General features: G+C 46.9%; 1 protein-coding gene across 1 annotated transcript in view; it reads left to right on the top strand.

The window, feature by feature from the left end:
* The window catches only part of HCN2 (hyperpolarization activated cyclic nucleotide gated potassium and sodium channel 2), a 259302-nt gene extending 241573 nt beyond the window's left edge, over positions 1 to 17729 (top strand). The window contains exon 8 of the mRNA XM_086946741.1: positions 74 to 17729. Coding sequence (XP_086802867.1) covers positions 74 to 1035 — 962 coding nt within the window. The 3' untranslated portion in view covers positions 1036 to 17729. The remainder of the gene's footprint in view (positions 1 to 73) is intronic.
* Positions 17730 to 19779: the final 2050 nt, after the last annotated feature.

The raw sequence follows: 19779 nt of genomic DNA, 5'->3' as shown, positions 1-19779 counted from the left end.
GTCCTGTCCCCCACCCTGTGGTCCTTCTGTCCACTCTCCCACCATGACTGACCTTCTCTCCTTGTTCTTGTAGGTAAGAAGAACTCCATCCTGATGCACAAAGTCCAGCATGACCTCAGCTCCGGAGTCTTCAACAACCAGGAGAACGAGATCATCCAGGAGATCGTCCGCTATGACCGGGAGATGGTCCAGCACGCGGAGCTCCACCAGCAGCAGGCCGGCATCTACACCCCCGCGCAGCCCCCGGCGCCCTCCGCCATCGCCACGCTCCAGCAAGCCGTCGCCATGAGCTTCTGCCCACAGATGGCCAGTCCCCTGGTGGGGCCCATGGCCTTGGGGTCTCCACGGATGGTGAGACGGTTGCAGTATGCCCAGGGGGTGCCCAGCCCCTTCTCAGTCTCCCCAGTCCTGTTCCAGCAGCCCCTCCAGCAGCAGTCTCTCCAGCATCTGCAGCAGCTGCACCAGCAGCAGCTGCGCTCCCAAGCCCTCCAGCAGCAGTCCATGCCAGCCTCCAACAGCACCTTTGCCTCAGCTGTGTCCAGCCCTCCTTCCCAAAGCCCGCTGGCCAACCGGACCTTTGCCTATGCCCCCAGAGGTCAGTCGGGCTCCCAGCTGTCTCTGACCCAGCAGAGGCTCTCAGGCTCCCCGCAGAGGCTCGCGGTGCACAAGAGCACACAAGCCTTGCACACCAGCAGCCTCAGCCAGGAGTCCCGGCCCCTATCTGCCTCCCAGCCCTCCCTGCCACATGGAGTATCCCAGACTCCCACCCACAGTCCCCCACAGTCCACCAGAGACTCGACGAGCTCCATTGCTGGCCCATCCTCTGCCGCACCCGTGTCGGGCCCCCAAGCTGGCTTCAGGGGCCCAGTCCCAGCACGGGTGGCACTCTCCCATCAGATGTCGGCTGGCTCAGTCTATGCAGGAGTGCCCACCCCAGTTGGGGTGCCGCAGGACTCCGGGAGTGACCGGAAAGATTCCATTGTTAGCATCCCTGACACGGACCCTGTAAAATCCAGGCTATCTTCCAACTTGTGACCCTGGAGACTTCAGCTGCCCCCCAGGTGAGGCTCTGTGGTGTCACAGAATGGGGAGGGAGTGTAAAGCCAAGAGTGCCATGCAACATGGGGAGGACAGAAAGAGGGAAGCTGGTCCCCCTTTCAAAGAATACGTCCCTCCTATTGTACGAGAAGGTGTCGTCTTGGCAAAGCCATCCATCCCCACCACATAAAAGGGTTTTATCGGTGAACAGAGAAAGGTAAGACATCGTTGTGACTGTCCACGAGAGACTGTTCTGCACTTACTTGGCACCGTCAGTCACAGGATTAGAGTGCTGCCCCTGAGGACTGAGAGGGTGGAGGGCCACCTGGAAGCCACTTTTGGGACAGGTTGCACTGTGCTCTAGGAGCTTGTGGCGTCCCTTCCAATGGAGAGGCTCACATCCTCTTCACCACGCCCACTCAACCCTGAACAGAAAGAGGTATCTGCCCAGCACAGGCCTGGTGGCTAAGCCAGGGAGTCGGAGGTTTCTGAAATCTATGAGTGTTTGGGGCAGGATGTGTGCTGGACCGTAAGAAGAGAGACATTGGCCTTTGCGTGTTGAGTGGGTGAAGCCACACCGGGTAGATTTACAACCCTGCTAAGCGCTTTGCATCTACAGAATAAGAAGCGGTGAAAAGTGTAGTGTCACCTTTTTCTGTGCTTCCTGGAGATGTACATCATGCAATGCTTGCGCCCTTTGACCTGGATGCCTTTGGCAGCAGGGCGATGGGAGGCCACTCCCTGACGGCTACAGTGGCCATGAGGTGAGCTCGCCAAGGAGACCTCCAAGCGCCTTGGACCATCTTTTCCAGTGGCCACTGCGGCTCTGCTATCACTCAAATGTCCATAGCATGAAACATCATGCACACACTGCGTCAAGGTGAGGCCCTCTGCATTATTCAGAAGGGAAGAAGAGAGGTGGTCTCAAGCGCGAGTAGGTGCACCAGGCCAAGTGGGAACAACCATCCGCAGGCACATGAAGTTCAGCACCACAGACACTAGGTTTTTTTAAATTTCTGATCTCTTCCACTGTGTGCAGCAGCACTGCTTTGCTCTGCGAGAAGTGCGCTTTTTGCATGCTGCTATTCCCACATATTCTGTTGCACTGGGAAGCGCCCAAGAGGTCTGAACAGCTAAGCTTCCATACATGACTATAGGATAACTGAGGTAGCCTAGACTCTACCCTCTACCGTGACCTTTGTCATTGGCCCTTGGTGATGAGAATGCACTGCTGGGTCTCTGCACAGGCTGAAGGTACAGATCCAGACCGGTAGGTCCGTTCAGTATTGCACTTATCCGGGCCCTGCGGGGCCATACATAACAGCCAGGCAAGAAAGTCTACCCCTAACTCAGCTGGGCATCGGTCTTTGTCCTCAAATGGATGTAGAAGAAAGAAATCTTAATCATAAACTCTCACGTTCTGTGCTCAACATCGCCCATTTCCACTGTGTGTGACGTGGAGCCGCCGCGAGGTTAGCGATGGAGCCATTTCCGCTGTGTGCGACATGGAGCCACCACGAGGTTAGCGACGGAGCCATTTCCACTGTGTGTGACGTGGAGCCACCACGAGGTTAGCGATGGAGCCATTTCCACTGTGTGTGACGTGGCGCCACCACGAGGTTAGCGACGGAGCCATTTCCACTGTGTGTGACGTGGAGCCACCACGTGGTTAGCGATGGAGCCATTTCCACTGTGTGCGACGTGGAGCCACCACAAGGTTAGCGATGGAGCCATTTCCACTGTGTGCGACGTGGCGCCGCAGTGGAGCTGTGCTTATGGTCAGCAGTCTTGAGGCAGAGGGTGCATGCATGCCCCACTCTAGCAAGCCCCGCCTCTCACACAGACGTTCATGGCAGTGTAAAGTATGTAGATTATGCCAGGGTTGCAAAGGCTCATGGTGCAGGCTACAGACAAGGAGCATTGTGACATCACGCTGCCTGTGGCGAGTTTATGCTGGCAGTGGCACTCCAGACACGCATCTTATTTTTATCAAATTCTCATAATATTTCCATCTCTTCAGGCTTACATTTGGTTCACAATAAGATGAACACAGACCCTTTACTTGTCTATTAATGATGGTATTAATTCATATACTGTTTTTTTTATACAGAGAGGTAGAGGCTATTATTGCAGTAAATGATCTTTAAGGTTACTTCTGACACCTCAATAATATAAAGGGTTGGTGCCCTTTAATCCCTTAAAAGTAAGAATTTCCACCAGGCAATATGGGAGAGATCCAACAAGGCTTGGGTAGGAGTCGTCTGGCAGTGCCTGGGTGGGAGACGATGGACATTGGTCATAAAGGCGGTATTGCAGAGCTCAACATAACTCTGTATGTAAGTTAATAAATCCACACAGCACTATTGACATCACAGGACCAGGAGGCTGAATCTGCCATTACTCTATTGCAAGTGGCTCGGAACTCACTTGCCCACTCCAAGCTGCTAATCGTCCTCCGTACCCACGGATCCCTCTTACAGCGCATCAGGCATTTTCTAGGCCATGCTCAGTAACCACCCTCTGAATCCACAGACCACCTCTAACACCACTTGCCACCTCTAGGTCTACTAACCCCCTCTGAGCCCACATACCCTTCGCTGTCCACACACTCCAGCTCAGTGCAGAAGAAGGTGACGAACGGCTTCTTATTCGGTAGATCCGACGCCTTTGGGAGAAGGGGCTAGATGAGCAGGGGTTGTAGGTTCTATTGGGAACTGGATCGCACATGGGTGGGGAAGAGGGCAAACGCGAGTAGGGCAAACGCGAGGAGGGCAATGGAGTCCCAGGGCACAGACACTCTGACTCACGCTGAGCCTCTCTGCAGCCACTGCCAGTTGAACTGGCAGCTGTCAACGTATTAACCAATCATCGAAGACCAAAGTTGTGTTTCATGCCTGCTTCTGCTGCCATCTTATGGTACATGCCAAACGACCGGCGCGCGTCATAGAAGCCATATAGTCAAATGATTGTTAAGGAGCAACGCTAATGCTGTATATTACATAGAATATATTTATACATAGTATGTATGTAGGTCAGTGCAGACCCTCCAGAAGGCTGTCACGCCGACCCTCTCCTTAAGAAGTAGAGTCCAAAATGGAGAGGAGAGGTGAACGCCTGTGGTCAGGCCGGGGCTGCGGGCTGTGCAGGGCGTTGGCAGTGGCCCCTGCTTGTCTGAAGAGCCCCCTGCACTTGTTAACTTTCACTCTTCAGCACCAGATTACTGAGTCTCTTTGGATCATTGAGTAGGTTTCTGGATGAAAACTGAACCTAACCCTGGGGGAATGTTGATGGGTGCGTGTGCGTCTGTGTAGGCATGTGTTTTTTAATATTTTTTTTGCAGAGTTGCACAAGCACACCCCCGGTAAATGCCAAAAGGCCACATACCATCACTTGTGAACACATAATCCTTCCACGTGTATAGAAAGTGACCAGTTACTCGACACCTCATCCCGGGTACAGGTACCTGTGTATTTAAAGTACAGGGCTGGGTTTTTATTAATAAAAGTCAGATGACTGGGTCAAACTCACAACTCAACCACTTAACCAGTCAAGAGTTCTGTTGGGCAATCTTGCCACCCTTATTTCAAATGACCCCATTAGCAGACGTCTGCTGCGGCTAGGAACCAATCCTGGTAAATAAAACACTTCTTTGCTCTGATCTCTTACATTACATAACAGGGGTATCACTTCCTATCCTCAAAATGTTCGAGGAACAACGCACCACTAGTTATTTTTGTAAAAAGCAAGGAGAGTCTCTATGATTTGGAGAGCCACTCATTGCTGAGGCCCTGGGGTGATAGCAATGTCTGCGAGTACTAGTCAGTGCACTGGAAAATGTGCATGGCAGCCATGATGGATTGGGAAAACCTTTATACTAGAGGAAAGACATGCAGGTCAGCTGTGGTGCAGCAGGGAAGCTCGTACTTATTGCCTTATAAGGCATGTGCCAAGCATCAGTGTTTGGTCTTGAAAGTGTTTGCTTGGTCCAATGGAAAAGACACAGGGTTGGACTGGGGCAAAAAATATGCTCAGACACCAAAATTAAACTGCCCACACTTATGAACTGGGTAGTAAAATAAAATAAAAAGCAGCCCACATTTGCCAATTTAAATTTATGAAGACAAGCTACCTTGTTGGTCTCAGGGGAACGGCAGGTACCACATGAATTGTCCCAGTGCTTGATGCTGGCAATGTGTGTGTTAATATTATAAAAATGCAACAATTAAATTAATGCTCATACCCTACCAAAAAGATAAACAATGAAACATCCTGGCTTTTCCACCCAAAAAGTGCGATTTGATCCATCCACGCTGCCTACCACGAGGTAACTGCATCCACAGCCCGCACAGTGCTGCTTGCTACTGCCACCTGGTCAATATTCAAAGATGTTTACAAAACCATCCCACTCACAGTCCAATAACTGACCCACACACTGACATGTCAGACCGCCCCCCCCCCCCTACCACTATCCGGATTTGCAAATCCTTAACAGCAGAGTCCGATGACATTTTGTCATGCTGCCTCTACGTGAGCAAGCATGGAGAACAAGACCAAACCCTAGAGGGAAAGGGGAATTGAATGAGTGAGACAAGACACAGCCGGAGTGTTACAGTCTATCTTGGTGCGTGTCTCTCAGACTTCAGGAGATTTTCAGGTGTTCTTACAAATCAATGTCAAGCGTTTACTAAAGAGTTGAAAAACTGCAATTATTTACAATGGTAAACAGCAGACATGTAATACCAAAGGTGGTCTTAGTTATTATGCTTCCCGGCTTCAGAATGCCAGGCCGCAGTAAACCTAAGCCAACACGGAGGAAGCTGGAAAAAATGTGGTGATGTCTAGGTTGAAAGCAATCCTGGAAAACAAGTAAGAGGAAGCAAGGGCCAAAACATTGCAAACTCAGCTATATAGTAATCCACAAACTGATTAAAGTTCAGACAAATAGTCAGGGAACTAGAGCAAAACAACAAAAGTGAAGGGCAGTGAATGAACCACAACAACAACGAATGCGCAAATACAACACTGAAAGTGGCCAGGCACCTTCCCAAAGCAAGCAAACTATTTATAAAGCAGTGCTCAAATTCATGACTTAAAGCCCCACCCCTTGACCTTCCCAGGCTAGTAGCCCCGACACCCACGATGCCATAGGCTGGTCTGCCGCAGTCTTTTAGGGATTCGGTGTTGGCTGGGAGAAATTTAAATTACACTAGACTTAATTCACAATGAAATGGATGCAGGGCGCCCATGATATACCAGGGATGTAAGTAGGCATTGGATCCAATGGAACCCATGTGCCTCCATCCCTGGTAGATATGGAAAACCTCCCTTCAGAAAACCAAGGAAGCCTCCATGAAATGCAAATATAGATCCAGGCATGGCGGCCACAACGGGATTCTGAAATGCAATACTATGCAATGGACAACACGTGCGATGTGTCAAGGAAGACCCCGATCTATGCAATGGAAACCATAAAGAATACATGAGAGGCCAAAGACACATTTGTTCATGCAATAGAAGATGTGAACAGTATCACCGTTGTAGGTTATAAATACCTCCATACAATGCAAAGAGTCGTGTCCGGCATGCCCACGGCGGTTCGGACACGTCTTCAAGCCACGTAATGTCTGTCATGATGCATCAGAGCACTCTATGCTCAGTGCAATCGAAGGTATTAACAGTGTAACCATTGTAGGATATAAATACCTACATTCAATACAACAAGTCGTGTGCGGCATGCCCATGGCGCTTCAGATGTGTCTTGGAGCCAGGTAATGTCAGCCATGAAGCATCAGAGCCCTCTCCGCTCCGTGCAAGGAACGCATGTGGGGTTCAGTCAACCCTTTGCAATATGTAGGAGCAGAAATGACGACTCATGAAAAATCCCTTAAATACATTAGGAGTGCAACTGAGATGCACACGAGGAAGCAGAGAAATCTAAATGCATCTACCCAAGAGATGGATGGAATTAAATTTTTTTATTTTACATACGCAGTGTCAGTCAGTCATATTAGCTTTATTTCGATAAAAACATATCTTAAAAGCCGCAATACAGAGGTTTTAAAAAAAGCTATATAATTAAGAGGACAAAACATTTACTCAAGTATTAAATACACTCTAAATGATTGGATAGGAGAATTCATCAAGATCCTTATAGAAAAATGATTAAAAATAGCATTAAAAAGGGATATATACAACATGAAATGGAAACATAAGCAGTGTGGTTACTGTACCCCTGTACAGTTCACACAGGACCACAGCTCTGGACTTACGATACACAACAAGAATCCCATCAAAGAGCAACGAGGGTGGGCAGATAAGGAACCAGCTGATATCAGACTATGTATGGAACAAATAAAACGCATGTGACCTGGTGCACTATAGCAGGGATGAGAGAATGAAACCCGGGCATTTGAGAAGCAGAGAGATCAAGGGTCGAATTAAAAAAACTGCACAGCACATGGAGTAGAACTGCAGTAGTACTACATACTACACAACTCTTACAAACACCTACAGGTGTAAATCTCCACTTCTCCTGCTTTTTCTACAGGGGATCTTTACACATATACGTTTACTACTTAGCAGGAAATATGTCTGGGTCCAGAGTGAGTGGTAGTGAAGTTGGGACTATTTACTGATAAACGAGAAGTGTTTGAGGAAGACTAATGAGGGGTTTATGGAGGGACAGGCTACTACGAATATCCACCCACAAAGAGCGCGCCCATTGCTGTTCCCAAACTAACTCCTAAAATTACATAGTCATAAAGGAGTTAAAAAACCTTCTTAAATGTACTCTAGCTCTGCCCACATGGCCACTTACAGGTACTGACATCTGCAGAAAATAATGAAAACGTGTACTTAAAATACAACCCCATGTGAAATAATGTTAAATTAACTTATTTTGTCTTTCAAAAAATATATCTAAGTTTAACTTCGTGTTAAAACAATTATGCATAAATAAAAATACATATTTCAATATAATCTTTATAATATTGACTTAAGAACCTGAGATCATTACAGCACTGAAATTAAAATATAATACATTGACTTAAGAGCCCGAGATCATTAGAGCACCCACACGAAAACAATACCAAGAGCTGAAACACCTGAGGATAGAGAATATGACTGCGGACAGATTCCACAAAGAAATGGAGACGGAAGACTGTGGTTTGTGGAAGCTTCTGGTCAAACACAAGTGTGCTACCTATCTCTCAGTATTGACGCTGGTAGTTTATGAAGCCAAGGGTGCTTACCGTAGACCTGTTAATCCTAAAACTAAGGAGAAAAGTAAATCAGTGCCTCAGAGATCCTACATACATAGGGGATGCCTTACCACTGCTCGCAAACGGACTCTACATCCTGCAGTACTGCAGAGCCCTCGCCCCGTGAGTAGAGTACAAACACTTCACGCACCAAGTGTAAAGATGCCCATTAACGTATCTTGCATTAGTAAGGCTAGCGCAGACGCCTTACTATAGGAAAACGCAAACATTCACAGGTGATCCCCAAGGCCCACACCATTGCACAGAACAGGACTGTGGAACTGTAACTGTGAGCATTCCAAAGAGAAGCGGGAGACAAACAAGTCCATATCCTCCCTAACCAGAAGCAGACCTTACCAGTAGCAACCTACATCCCAAATGCAAAGAAGCACCACTCATTACACGGGGTACGAGGACGAGATATAGGAAATACTGGATAAGTGACCCCTGCACCCCCATAGAAGACATGGGTCACATATCGACCGCTCCTGATGAACGCATCCTCAACATTTCTGTATTGATGCGTAGCAATAACCCCGGAGGAGTGCCCAGCACATGGAATGTGTATCCAAATATATAAAATTCCAAGAAATATACAAAGAGTAAGTGACCTACCTACCAAGAAAGAAGACTTCCCCTCGCCTGGAAGCGGTGGAAGCGCTATCTGCACCGGGGCTGTAGACGAAGTACCATTTCTGTAGAGGAACGCAGCTTACGCCACGTAGTCGATCACGCCAAGGAAGAATTGGATACTAAAGCCGACTCTGGAACTAGGGTGGTTAAAGGGAACAGTCAAGACACAAGCTCCTTGCATGACACCTATACTAATATTGACATAAATCTAGCTATTTCTTTCACTCGAAAATGAGAATAAGGGGATGGCCATTACCCAGACTAGTTGGAGGAAATAAAGTAAGGAAATAATTATTTTAATGAAGAGCTCCTACCATAACATTTAAAGGGCACCACTGGTTTCTTAGGAAACATTTCTTCCCAAGACATCTGCAACACAGCAACGTAAAGCTCAATGCATACATTTGTTAAACATTACTTTATTGACTAACAAGCAGGATGCTCCGGGAACAAGCATTACAAAAAAATTTATTTCACAGGCCTTCCACCTCAAACCTTCACTGACATAAATAGTAGCTGCTACTCCGTGGTTAGCGAATTAATACATAACAGATTAGTGCTGAAATAGAAAGTTACTTTTCTGCAATAATAGTTTTGCGCGTTGAATAGCCGTAGTTACATGCAACCTGCTCTACCAGCCATTCAGCCGCAGCAAAGAAAAAAATAATTCACGCATTTATACACACAACACTCTCTTTCTTTCATTCAGTGGCTCACAGTCCAAGCGCAAAAACACAAACTAAGGCTGGTGCCAACACATGAGGCACAGTCGAGCTGCAGAAAACATAATACTTATAGGGACAAGTCCATAGTGGACATCACCAATGAAACGTTTTGAGAAAACCACAATAAGCTGCAAAAGTACGGCAAACAAAAATCCTAATCACAGACCCTCCACCGCTACCCACAATGCTTCACTCCAACTGATAGAAATGTCCTGTGTAAGTGGAGTCAACCATTAGACCCCAAGTACCACAGCTCTGTAATAACAACTAGATATCAAGCACATACACCAAATGTCTGAACCTGCGGCTCCTCTCGTACTGAGCAGGATTACTATTGCAACAACACATCATCAGTGGGGTAAAACTAACCTGTCTCACGACGGTCTAAACCCAGCTCACGTTCCCTATCTCCAGCACCAACACCAGTCCTCGTGCAGAAGGAAAGAGGCCACATGCTTCATTGAAAGGAGACTTCATTTCACTCTCGACATCTTTGCAGATGTCGGTTGTGAAGCAGAAACCACTTTTTGCTACCGGGGAATATTTTAGTGGGATGCACAAGTCAGAGGAGAGCAACGGAAATCAGAAGCTTGATGATCCACAGTTGCGACTCTTCAACTCAGCAAATCCCCCGATCTAGCCCGATTCCATAAGCCCTATGCTTCAATTTATAGGTTAGCTGCCAAAAGTGGATACAAGATGGACAAGTTGCTTACTTTGGGTAACACTCATTCTGGTGGATACTTTATCTAGCGGCAGATGCCTCGCCTTGTGAATATTCCCCAGACATCAGACTGGACTCCGCAAACTCAAAAGCAGTCCTCCTGCAGGGACGAGATTGGATCATGTGACGTTTAGCTCTGGAAGTGACAAATAGAGTCATATATAAGCACCACCCATGCACGCCGACATTATAGAAAAGAGTCGATTCCACAGAACAAGGAGGTGGAAGGATGGTGAGTAACCTGCGATTAGATCGAGTATCCACTAGAATAAGCGTTAACAAAAGTAAATAACTTGTTCTTCTGATGGATACTTCTGACCGCAGATTCCTCACCTTGTGAATAGATACCAAAGCAGTACCTCCCAGGCGGTGGGTCTGTAGAATGATGCAGACCAAAACATTCTGCAGGCCGAACAGGAAAAATGGCTACCCTGATGGATCGGACTGTCAAGGCAATAGTGCAAGGAAGACCGACCTGAGGCTTCTGCCGATGCTGGGGCCCAAAGGCGCTGTAGAGGAGCTGGAAGCATGGAAAAATGGGAAGCATGCCCTTTCTAAAGCCTCGACTCAGTGTGACGTCTCTGGCTGACCTGGAAAGTCAGGGTGCATCGGAACCGGACTGAATAGGATCCTCAAGAATGTGGTACTGCTCATTGAAACCCTTGCGCCTTATTTGAAGAACGAGACGGGCTGCAAATGAGATGAATCTTGGTTGGATTTCTTGTGTTTCTTTTTGACTGACATAAAGACTTTGACGAAGATCTGCAGCAAGACTGGGACCTTTCTTGCGAATTTGTAAAACAAAGCTCTGCGTCTCAAAACACCGCACTATGACCTGTCACTCTCATATGAGCTAAAGGTTGTCACAGGCCCCGGAGTCGTGTTCCGACCCCAAGCACCAGAGGCAATCCAGGTGGGGATCTGTCACAGACCTTTGCTTGCAATAGTCCCTACAAGTATTAAAAGCGGTCATCTTAGGAGGGGACATTTCCCTTGCACTCTGGTAAAAGTTTGAGAAGAAATTAGAACAATCTCATTATAGATAAAAGGAGTAGAGCCCTGGATCGACATCTGAAAGCATGGGAAGAGAGGAACGAACTTCAACGCGCACTCAAGGCACTTATACGTGGCGCCATTTATCCCTTATGGAGCGGAGCCACTTACCGTCACGCAGGAGAGCAGCTTTTGAGTTTTCCGGATGCAGTGTAACACCCAGGGAATATTCACAAAACGAGGAATCTGTAGTTAAAAGTATCCATCAGAAACATTACGCTAATGTTCGCTTGTAGAATGATAACACCGCACTTGAGTGACCGAGCACTTTAACGTATGGATTGGTCTCAAACTAGAGGCTTTCTGAAGGGACTGCTGTCTCTTGGGGATTGGTGTCTCCATGGGGAATATGTTGGTCCTGTGGAAAGTACTGTATATTACAGGGAACCAATGTGTCTTGGGGAAAGCAATGAGGTTTTGTGGACCACATGCATGTTTGGAGAATTGGTATCTCTTAAGAGACAGTGTTTTGGGTAAATGGGTCTGATTAACTGGCGTCTCTTGAGGGAATGTGTGTGTCTTGCGAGAATAATCATTGCTTAAAAGAAATGTGGTGTTGAGAGAATGTGTATGTCTTCTGAGAATTAGTATATCCTAGGACAATCAGAATGCATTGGTATGATCTGTGAATCTTGCATGAATCAGCGGGTCACGGGAGGATTAGCGCGTTTTGGGTACTTCCATAAAAGCTCAAAAAGCGTTGTCTACTTTTGGACTCTGCAGGCTGCACCCGTTGCCATCAGCCGCGTCTTTGAGGCACGGGACTGCGCTCCTGTGTCAGCCAAAGGCGCCTCACCTCTCCTCGGTCCAGGACTCCGGCGCCTTCCCTCAGGGTGCTGCAATGTGCAATAGTTTGATATACAGACACCTTTCCGAGCTTTGTACTCATTCTGAGTGTGCTCTCCTCACTGCAATAATGTACGCAGCTTAACCAACTCAAATAGTCCTCGCCGCCCGCCGCCTCCGAAGTAAGGAACGGGCAAAAGGTGTTTGGTTTTACTCTGAAAAACAGCACTTTATATTTCGTGGATATTTTTGCTGCATTGTTTAGATTTACCTGTTGCTGTAGGTTTCAGTGGAAAGCTTTATTCAATAAACCATGAAACCAGTCAAGCCTAAAGCAAACTCATTCTCTCTCTCCAAATGCCTCTGCAAAATACGAAACTTTCTTCGCTCAGTGGAAGAAGCAACCAGACAGCAGCTCCTGGAAACCAAACAGTCAAATAAACACCAGAAAATCAACCCAAGTCCAAAAGAAAAGAACTAAAAGTAAAGCTTATATATGTTTTAGGAAATTCAGAACGTCTCTCCTGTGATATCGCTAACTAGCTAACTCTTGGGAATACAAACTAAGAGTTAAAAAAAAAAGCACTTTGGGCGTGGTCGCCTTAGGAACCAAACCTACTCAAATGTCACCGCCTTTCTTGTCCCTGATGACAGCGATGGTAGGTTAAAAGCCCCAACATAAGGAGCCCTGTTTCAGAATACACCAAATGGACAGTTTTTTCCTGTTTCTGTGTAATGCATTGGGAAAAGGGTCTTTTTGTGTGTTAACCTTTTATTTGTGTCTTGGCTTGGGATACAGCTTTTTCCCCCACAAGAAACCAAGTCTGGGCTTTAACGGTGCACCATAAAGTAATTTATTTTTTCCTCTGGGGCGAAGGCTGCAGCTGTGCACCTGTTTTGGGTCCTTTTTTAAGGAAAAGATGTGAGGTAGGATTTCCACAGGTGATGCATAATAATATCATAAAACAGGGCTTGGAGATGCATTTGTAGGGCTCTAGTTATTAGATTTTTAATGTGCAATTGTAATATCACATAATTCCTATTTTTTGGGTACGTATATTTTGCATAATTTTTTTCTCGGGTTGTTACCCTTCATGCGTAATTTTCATCTGCGAGTGAAAAATTCAAGCAGAAAATGTTTCCTAGGAACTCAAACGTGTGTGCTGCTGCTCAGAGGCATGTTCTGCTTGAACCAGTGTTCCATTAGACTACTGCGTGACACTCGTGAATTATTTTCAAACAAACACTGTCCAATACACCTCATTGATGCATAAATTATGCAGATTACGCAATGAAGTAAAGTCACAATTTTGCTTACCCATTTTTAAATAGTATTTACAGTGGGTATTTTACATTAGGAGTATTTTGATGGTTTGGGATTTGCACTGATATTTTGACAAGGTATTCTTCCAAGTGGTATTTTAAAAATCTGGGGAATTAAGTTGTTTCTAGGTCTGATTTGGGTGGCTGTTTCTGTGGTCCATGGTTTGAAGTAGTTAGCAGTGCTTAGATTTGGGACTATTCCATGCAGATACAGCCCTAGGGCTGGGCATCTAAACCCCCAGAAAAGGTATTGTTTGTGGGACTAGTTTGGGATAGAGGTGCTCACATAATATAGATGTTCTCGAGGTGCCTCGGAAGAGAGAGAGAGCCACACCTAGCGGTGAACTTCACAACGCAATCACGGCTTGCACTTGTGCTGCACTTTCTAGTCCACTGACCTGTGAACGGTGGGGGGCAGAGACCCCTTCTGGTGTGAAGCATGCCCAGGGTCTCCAACCCCCGCTGTCTGCTGCTGGTGTTTGCCTTGTGTGGTGTGATCGCAGACACCATAGTCCAATACTGCCAGAGTTTAGGGGTGGGGTAAACAACCTTGAATCTTGTCACCTTGGAGGGGCTGGGTGGGGGCGCAGCTCTACTTGTCCTTTAGTGTCACCCCAGGAGGAAGGGGGTTTTACTCACCAGCCAAGCTTTGTATCACAGCACAAACTGCCCATGTTATATACTCATGTCTAAAAAAGTATTTTAGCCTGATTTTTTTCTCAGGGACTGACCATTGACGGAGCAAGAGATTAAACCTGACAAATGTAGAGTGTTCTTCATAAATACTGAATGATACATGCGCATTCCCAAAACTGTTTACTGGGTTAATAATTGCAGCTTTGGAAAGTGGATCGCATGATAGTGCACACCAGATTTTCAATCGGCAGGGTGTAAGGGACAAATATTATAATTCTTTTCCATGAATCTCTACTGAGCATTTAAAGAGGCGGAGCTCCACCCCTCGGCAGCATGAGGGTACAAAAGACGTTTACTCAACCGTCGGAGGCGGTGTCCATCAGCACGTATGCTTCCGCCAGACAATGGGCACGTTTCTTAATGTGAATTGCAAAGCATGCTGGGAGAGGCCTTCATAGGAGGGTCACTACAATAGGTTATTTTACAAAGAACATGGCGGTCTTGGTAGATGAACAACACATCCATTCCTCCCACAACTCCTGTCCAAGAGCAGTTGCTAAGGACAGTGCCCGGCCTCAACATCCCCTGTGCAAAAACAACTGTGCAAAATGTTCTCCTGTCCAAACGCTTCTCCTGTCCAACAGCAACTGCCCAAAGACCATCCCCTGGCTAACAACAGCTACTCTAAGACCATCCCCTGACCAACAAAAACTACTCGAAGACCATCCCCTGCCCAACAGCAACTGCCCAAAGGCCATCCCCTGTCTAACAACAGCTACTCTAAGACCATCCCCTGACCAACGACAGCTACTCTAAGACCATCCCCTGGCCAACGGCAGCTACTCTAAGACCATCCCCTGGCCAACGACACCTACTCTAAGACCATCCCCTGGCCAACGACACCTACTCTAAGACCATCCCCTGGCCAACGATAACTACTCTAAGACCATCCCCTGGCCAACGACACCTACTCTAAGACCATCCCCTGGCCAACGGCAGCTACTCTAAGACCATCCCCTGGCCAACGGCAGCTACTCTAAGACCATCCCCTGGCCAACGACAGCAACCCTAAGAACAATCCCTGGCCAATGACAGCTACTCTAAGACCATCCCCTGGCCAACGACAGCTACTCGAAAACCATCCCCTGATTAACGACAACTACTCTAAGACCATCCCCTGACCAACAACAGCTACTCGAAGACCATCCCCTGGCCAACGACAGCTACTCTAAGACCATCCCCTGGCCAATGACAGCTACTCTAAGACCATCCCCTGACCAATGACAGCTACTCTAAGACCATCCCCTGGCCAACAACAGCTACTCTAAGACCATCCCCTGACCAACAACACCTACTCTAAGACCATCCCCTGGCCAATGACAGCTACTCTAAGACCATCCCCTGACCAACAACAGCTACCCTAAGACCATCCCCTGGCCAACGACAGCTACTTGAAAACCATCCCCTGATTAACGACAACTACTCTAAGACCATCCCCTGACCAACAACAGCTACTCTAAGACCATCCCCTGGCCAGCGACAGCTACTCTAAGACCATCCCCTGGCCAATGACAGCTACTCTTAAGACCACCCCCTGACCAATGACAGCTACTCTAAGTCCATCCCCTGGCCAACAACAGCTACTCTAAGAACAACCCCTTGCCAACGACAACTACTAAGACCATCCCCTGACTAACAACAGCTACTCTAAGACCATCCCCTGACCAATGACAGCTACTCTAAGACCATCCCCTGACCAACAACAGCTACTCGAAGACCATCCCCCTGGTCAACTACTAAGACCATCCCCTGGTCAACAACAACTACTAAGACCATCCCCTGACTAACAACAGCTACTCTAAGACCATCCCCTGATTAACGACAACTACTCTAAGACCATCCCCTGGCCAATGACAGCTACTCTAAGAACAACCCCTGGCCAACAACAACTACTCAAAGACCATCCCCTGACCAACGACAACTGCCCAAAGGCCATCCCCTGGCCAACGACAACTACTCTAAGACCATCCCCTGACCAACAACAGCTACTCTAAGAACAACCCCTGGCCAATGACAACTACTCTAAGATCATCCCCTGACCAACGACAACTACTCTAAGACCATCCCCTGACCAACAACAGCTACTCGAAGACCATCCCCTGACCAACAGCAACTGCCCAACGGCCATCCCCTGGCTAACGATAACTACTCTAAGATCATCCTCTGGCCAACAACTATGCAAGAACATCTCCTGCCCAACAACTGTCCCAAGAGGAGTCCTGTACAGCAACTGCTCAAACGTTTCTCCAGCCCAACCACAACTGCCCAAGATTATCTCCAGCGCAACAACTTCCCAAGAGCATCTTCTGTCCAAGAACAAAGAGCATCTGCCCCACAATTCTTCTTTCTAACATAGCAGCAAGCAATTCTCACCCTCAATCACTTCTGGTCAACAACATCCTCTCTTCCACAAACAACTGTCCAAGAACCACCTCATAGTTGAAGGCAGAATGACTTTCTTAGTGCGGTGTCGCTTCAATGCCAGTTTGTTTCTTGATAATAATCAAACGGGCTCTATTAAACCCACTGTGTGCAATGGTATCTATGTGGGTGGTAAAGGGGACCGAATGGCGCTAAAGTAATTGGACAGAGAGAACACAAGACCTAACAAGTACTGGCACTACTCATACTAAAGGTGGGAGGAGATCCAAAAAAATGTGCCCACAAATGTTCCACTTCTAGTGAATACCAGATAGATTGGGCCCTTTTTGTTTCAAACTTAACATACCAAAGCTACCCCAGCATGCTTTGCGATGCACGCTAAGTTACAAAACCCCAAACTCTCTAATGTCAACGTCTTTGTGCGAGTGTGAGGAGTTACACTTTGGCAAGCAGTCCTTCTGTGGAGCTCCTGGATCTGATCTGGCAAAGTGGTGGGAGTTAAACTATGACTGGAGCCAGACCTCACACGCATGACGCGTGGACTGGTTGAGAGGTCGCTGACTGTCCAATAGCAAAGGAGTAATGACCACTCCCCCAAGGCAGCTCCCCGAGCCCCTGTCCCTCGCGCCAGCGTGCCCCTCCTCTGGCACCAAGAATGGTCTTCATCCAATTTGTGGTTTGTGATGAGACTTCGCCGCTGTGAGACCCGTGTGCAACAAGTGGATGATGAGCAGCCGTGAAGGAGAAACCCATGTCGATGTATTTGTACTAACTATTTATCAATTATTGCAGATACGCTATCCATACGCTAAACATATAGCCAATACGTAAAAGGGGGAAGGCTGGGAAGCGCCACAAATATTTATACGCGTCTTGCCTGACCCCTTCATTTCTGAATGTATAACTGGACCATGGATTCAAATTGTTAAAAAAATGAATAAAAATGAAATTAAGTTGGCCACCAAGCAGCGTGCTCGCTGGTGTGGGCTGTGTAATGTTACCTGGCGGACAGTGGGTCACCTCGACGGTCACTCTCAGCTGGCTGCTGTCCTCCAGGTCTGGGCTCTGTACCGGCTGTGCAATAAAGGCAGAGATTTGGCAGAACAAAAATGGCTCTCAGCGTCTTGTTTCAATTACTGTTGTTTTTCAGAAAGGACTGCAAACCAGAGGACTAGAAAATGGAAAATAAAATGACATTTCACAAACGTCAATTTTCAATGTTGCTGTAAAAGTGGACACAGAAAACTGCATAAAAAAATAATGTACTTTCAAACGCTGCCTTTGGTAATGTGGCATTCTCCATTTTATAAAGAAAAAAACATCTACCTTCCCTGAGGTGATATTTAGTTAAATAATAGTCTAGGACATGGCCTTGATTAAGATAAAGCTTACATGCATGTTATTCATTGCATGTTTCTAGAGTGCAGCAGGAAGTAGCCTCTTGCAGAGGGAGTGAAAGTACCCCACATCCAGTGTAGGTATAAACAGGAGACTGGGGCCTCATTTTAAGGTCTGTGAGCAGACACTACCCCACTGGTGTGCCACAGAGATGCACTGTCAGAGGATGCTCTGTCTGATGTGGCACTTCCACAGGGGGGGGGGGGTGTTTCCTCCACCATCTGCCTACGTAGATCCTTCGTGGGTGGCGGCTTATTAGGGATGTGGGTGGGCTACTACGGAGGTTCACAGAAGGACCGACATTCATCATGGCAGACAATACATTGGAGAGTTTGCCCTTCACATCACCATCCTCACAAGTCACACATTCACAAAGGTGAGTCTTTAGGGCTATGAAATGTGCTTCAATGGGTGAAATCTGCCTTACATGTCCTTGTGTTACCATCATGTGCTGCGGATGTCCAGGGTTCATCCCAAGTGGGCAGACTCTGCTTCACTTGCCCGTCTATTTTCATCACAAACTACAGATGCTCACGACAACACCAAGGACTGCCACAATGCTCCAAAGAAATCCACCATTATGCAGTGGGTGCAAACCAATGCTCCACATAAATCCACCATTATGCAGTGGGTGAAAACCAATGCTCCACAGAAATAAACTATTATGCAGTGGGTGAAAACCAATGCTCCAAAGAAATCCACCATTATGCAGTGGGTGCAAACCAATGCGCCAAAGAAATCCACCATTATGCAGTGGGTGAAAACCAATGCTCCACAGAAATAAACCATTATGCAGTGGATGAAAACCAATGCTCCAAATAAATCCACCACTATGCAGTGGGTGAAAACCAATGCTCCACAGAAATAAACTATTATGCAGTGGATGAAAGCCAATGCTCCAAAGAAATCCACCATTATGCAGTGGGTGCAAACCAATGCGCCAAAGAAATCCACCATTATGCAGTGGGTGAAAACCAATGCTCCACAGAAATAAACCATTATGCAGTGGATGAAAACCAATGCTCCAAAGAAATCCACCATTATGCAGTGGGTGCAAACCAATGCTCCAAATAAATCCACCATTATACAGTGGGTGAAAACCAATGCGCAAATGAAATCCACCATTATGCATTGGGTGAAAACCAATGCTCCACAGAAATCAACCATTATGCAGTGGGTGAAAACCAATGCTCCAAAGAAATCCATCATTATGCAGTGGGTGAAAACCAATGCGCCAAAGAAATCCACCATTATGCAGTGGGTGAAAACCAATGCTCCACAGAAATAAACCATTATGCAGTGGGTGAAAACCAATGCTCCAAAGAAATCCATCATTATGCAGTGGGTGAAAACCAATGCTCCACAGAAATCAACCATTATGCAGTGGATGAAAACCAATGCTCCACAGAAATCAACCATTATGCACTGGGTGAAAAGGAGTAGTTTCTGTCCTGTAACTCCAGTTCTGTAGTAGGGGTATCTCTGTTATAGTCATAAACTAGTGAATAGTCCCGCCCATGTGCGTGGACCCCGGAGCAATCAAAAATAATCTCTTAAAGTGTCGAAGAAATGCACAGACACTTAAGAGAGAATTAAAGACAGATAATGCAGCCTATAACCAGGCTACACTGTCCAGTACTTCAACTAGAAATTCCACCAAAAATCCACAAACAGCAAAGCCTGTCCAGATTTCCCTTGCCTCAGCAGCAAAAACCCCTCTGGAATGATAGAGAGGAAGTCCTGGACAGACAAGCCCCACAGG

The sequence above is a fragment of the Lissotriton vulgaris genome, chromosome 12 (assembly GCF_964263255.1).
Source record: "Lissotriton vulgaris chromosome 12, aLisVul1.2, whole genome shotgun sequence".
Classification (NCBI taxonomy): domain Eukaryota; kingdom Metazoa; phylum Chordata; class Amphibia; order Caudata; family Salamandridae; genus Lissotriton; species Lissotriton vulgaris.
This window is presented reverse-complemented; position numbering and strand designations above follow the sequence as displayed.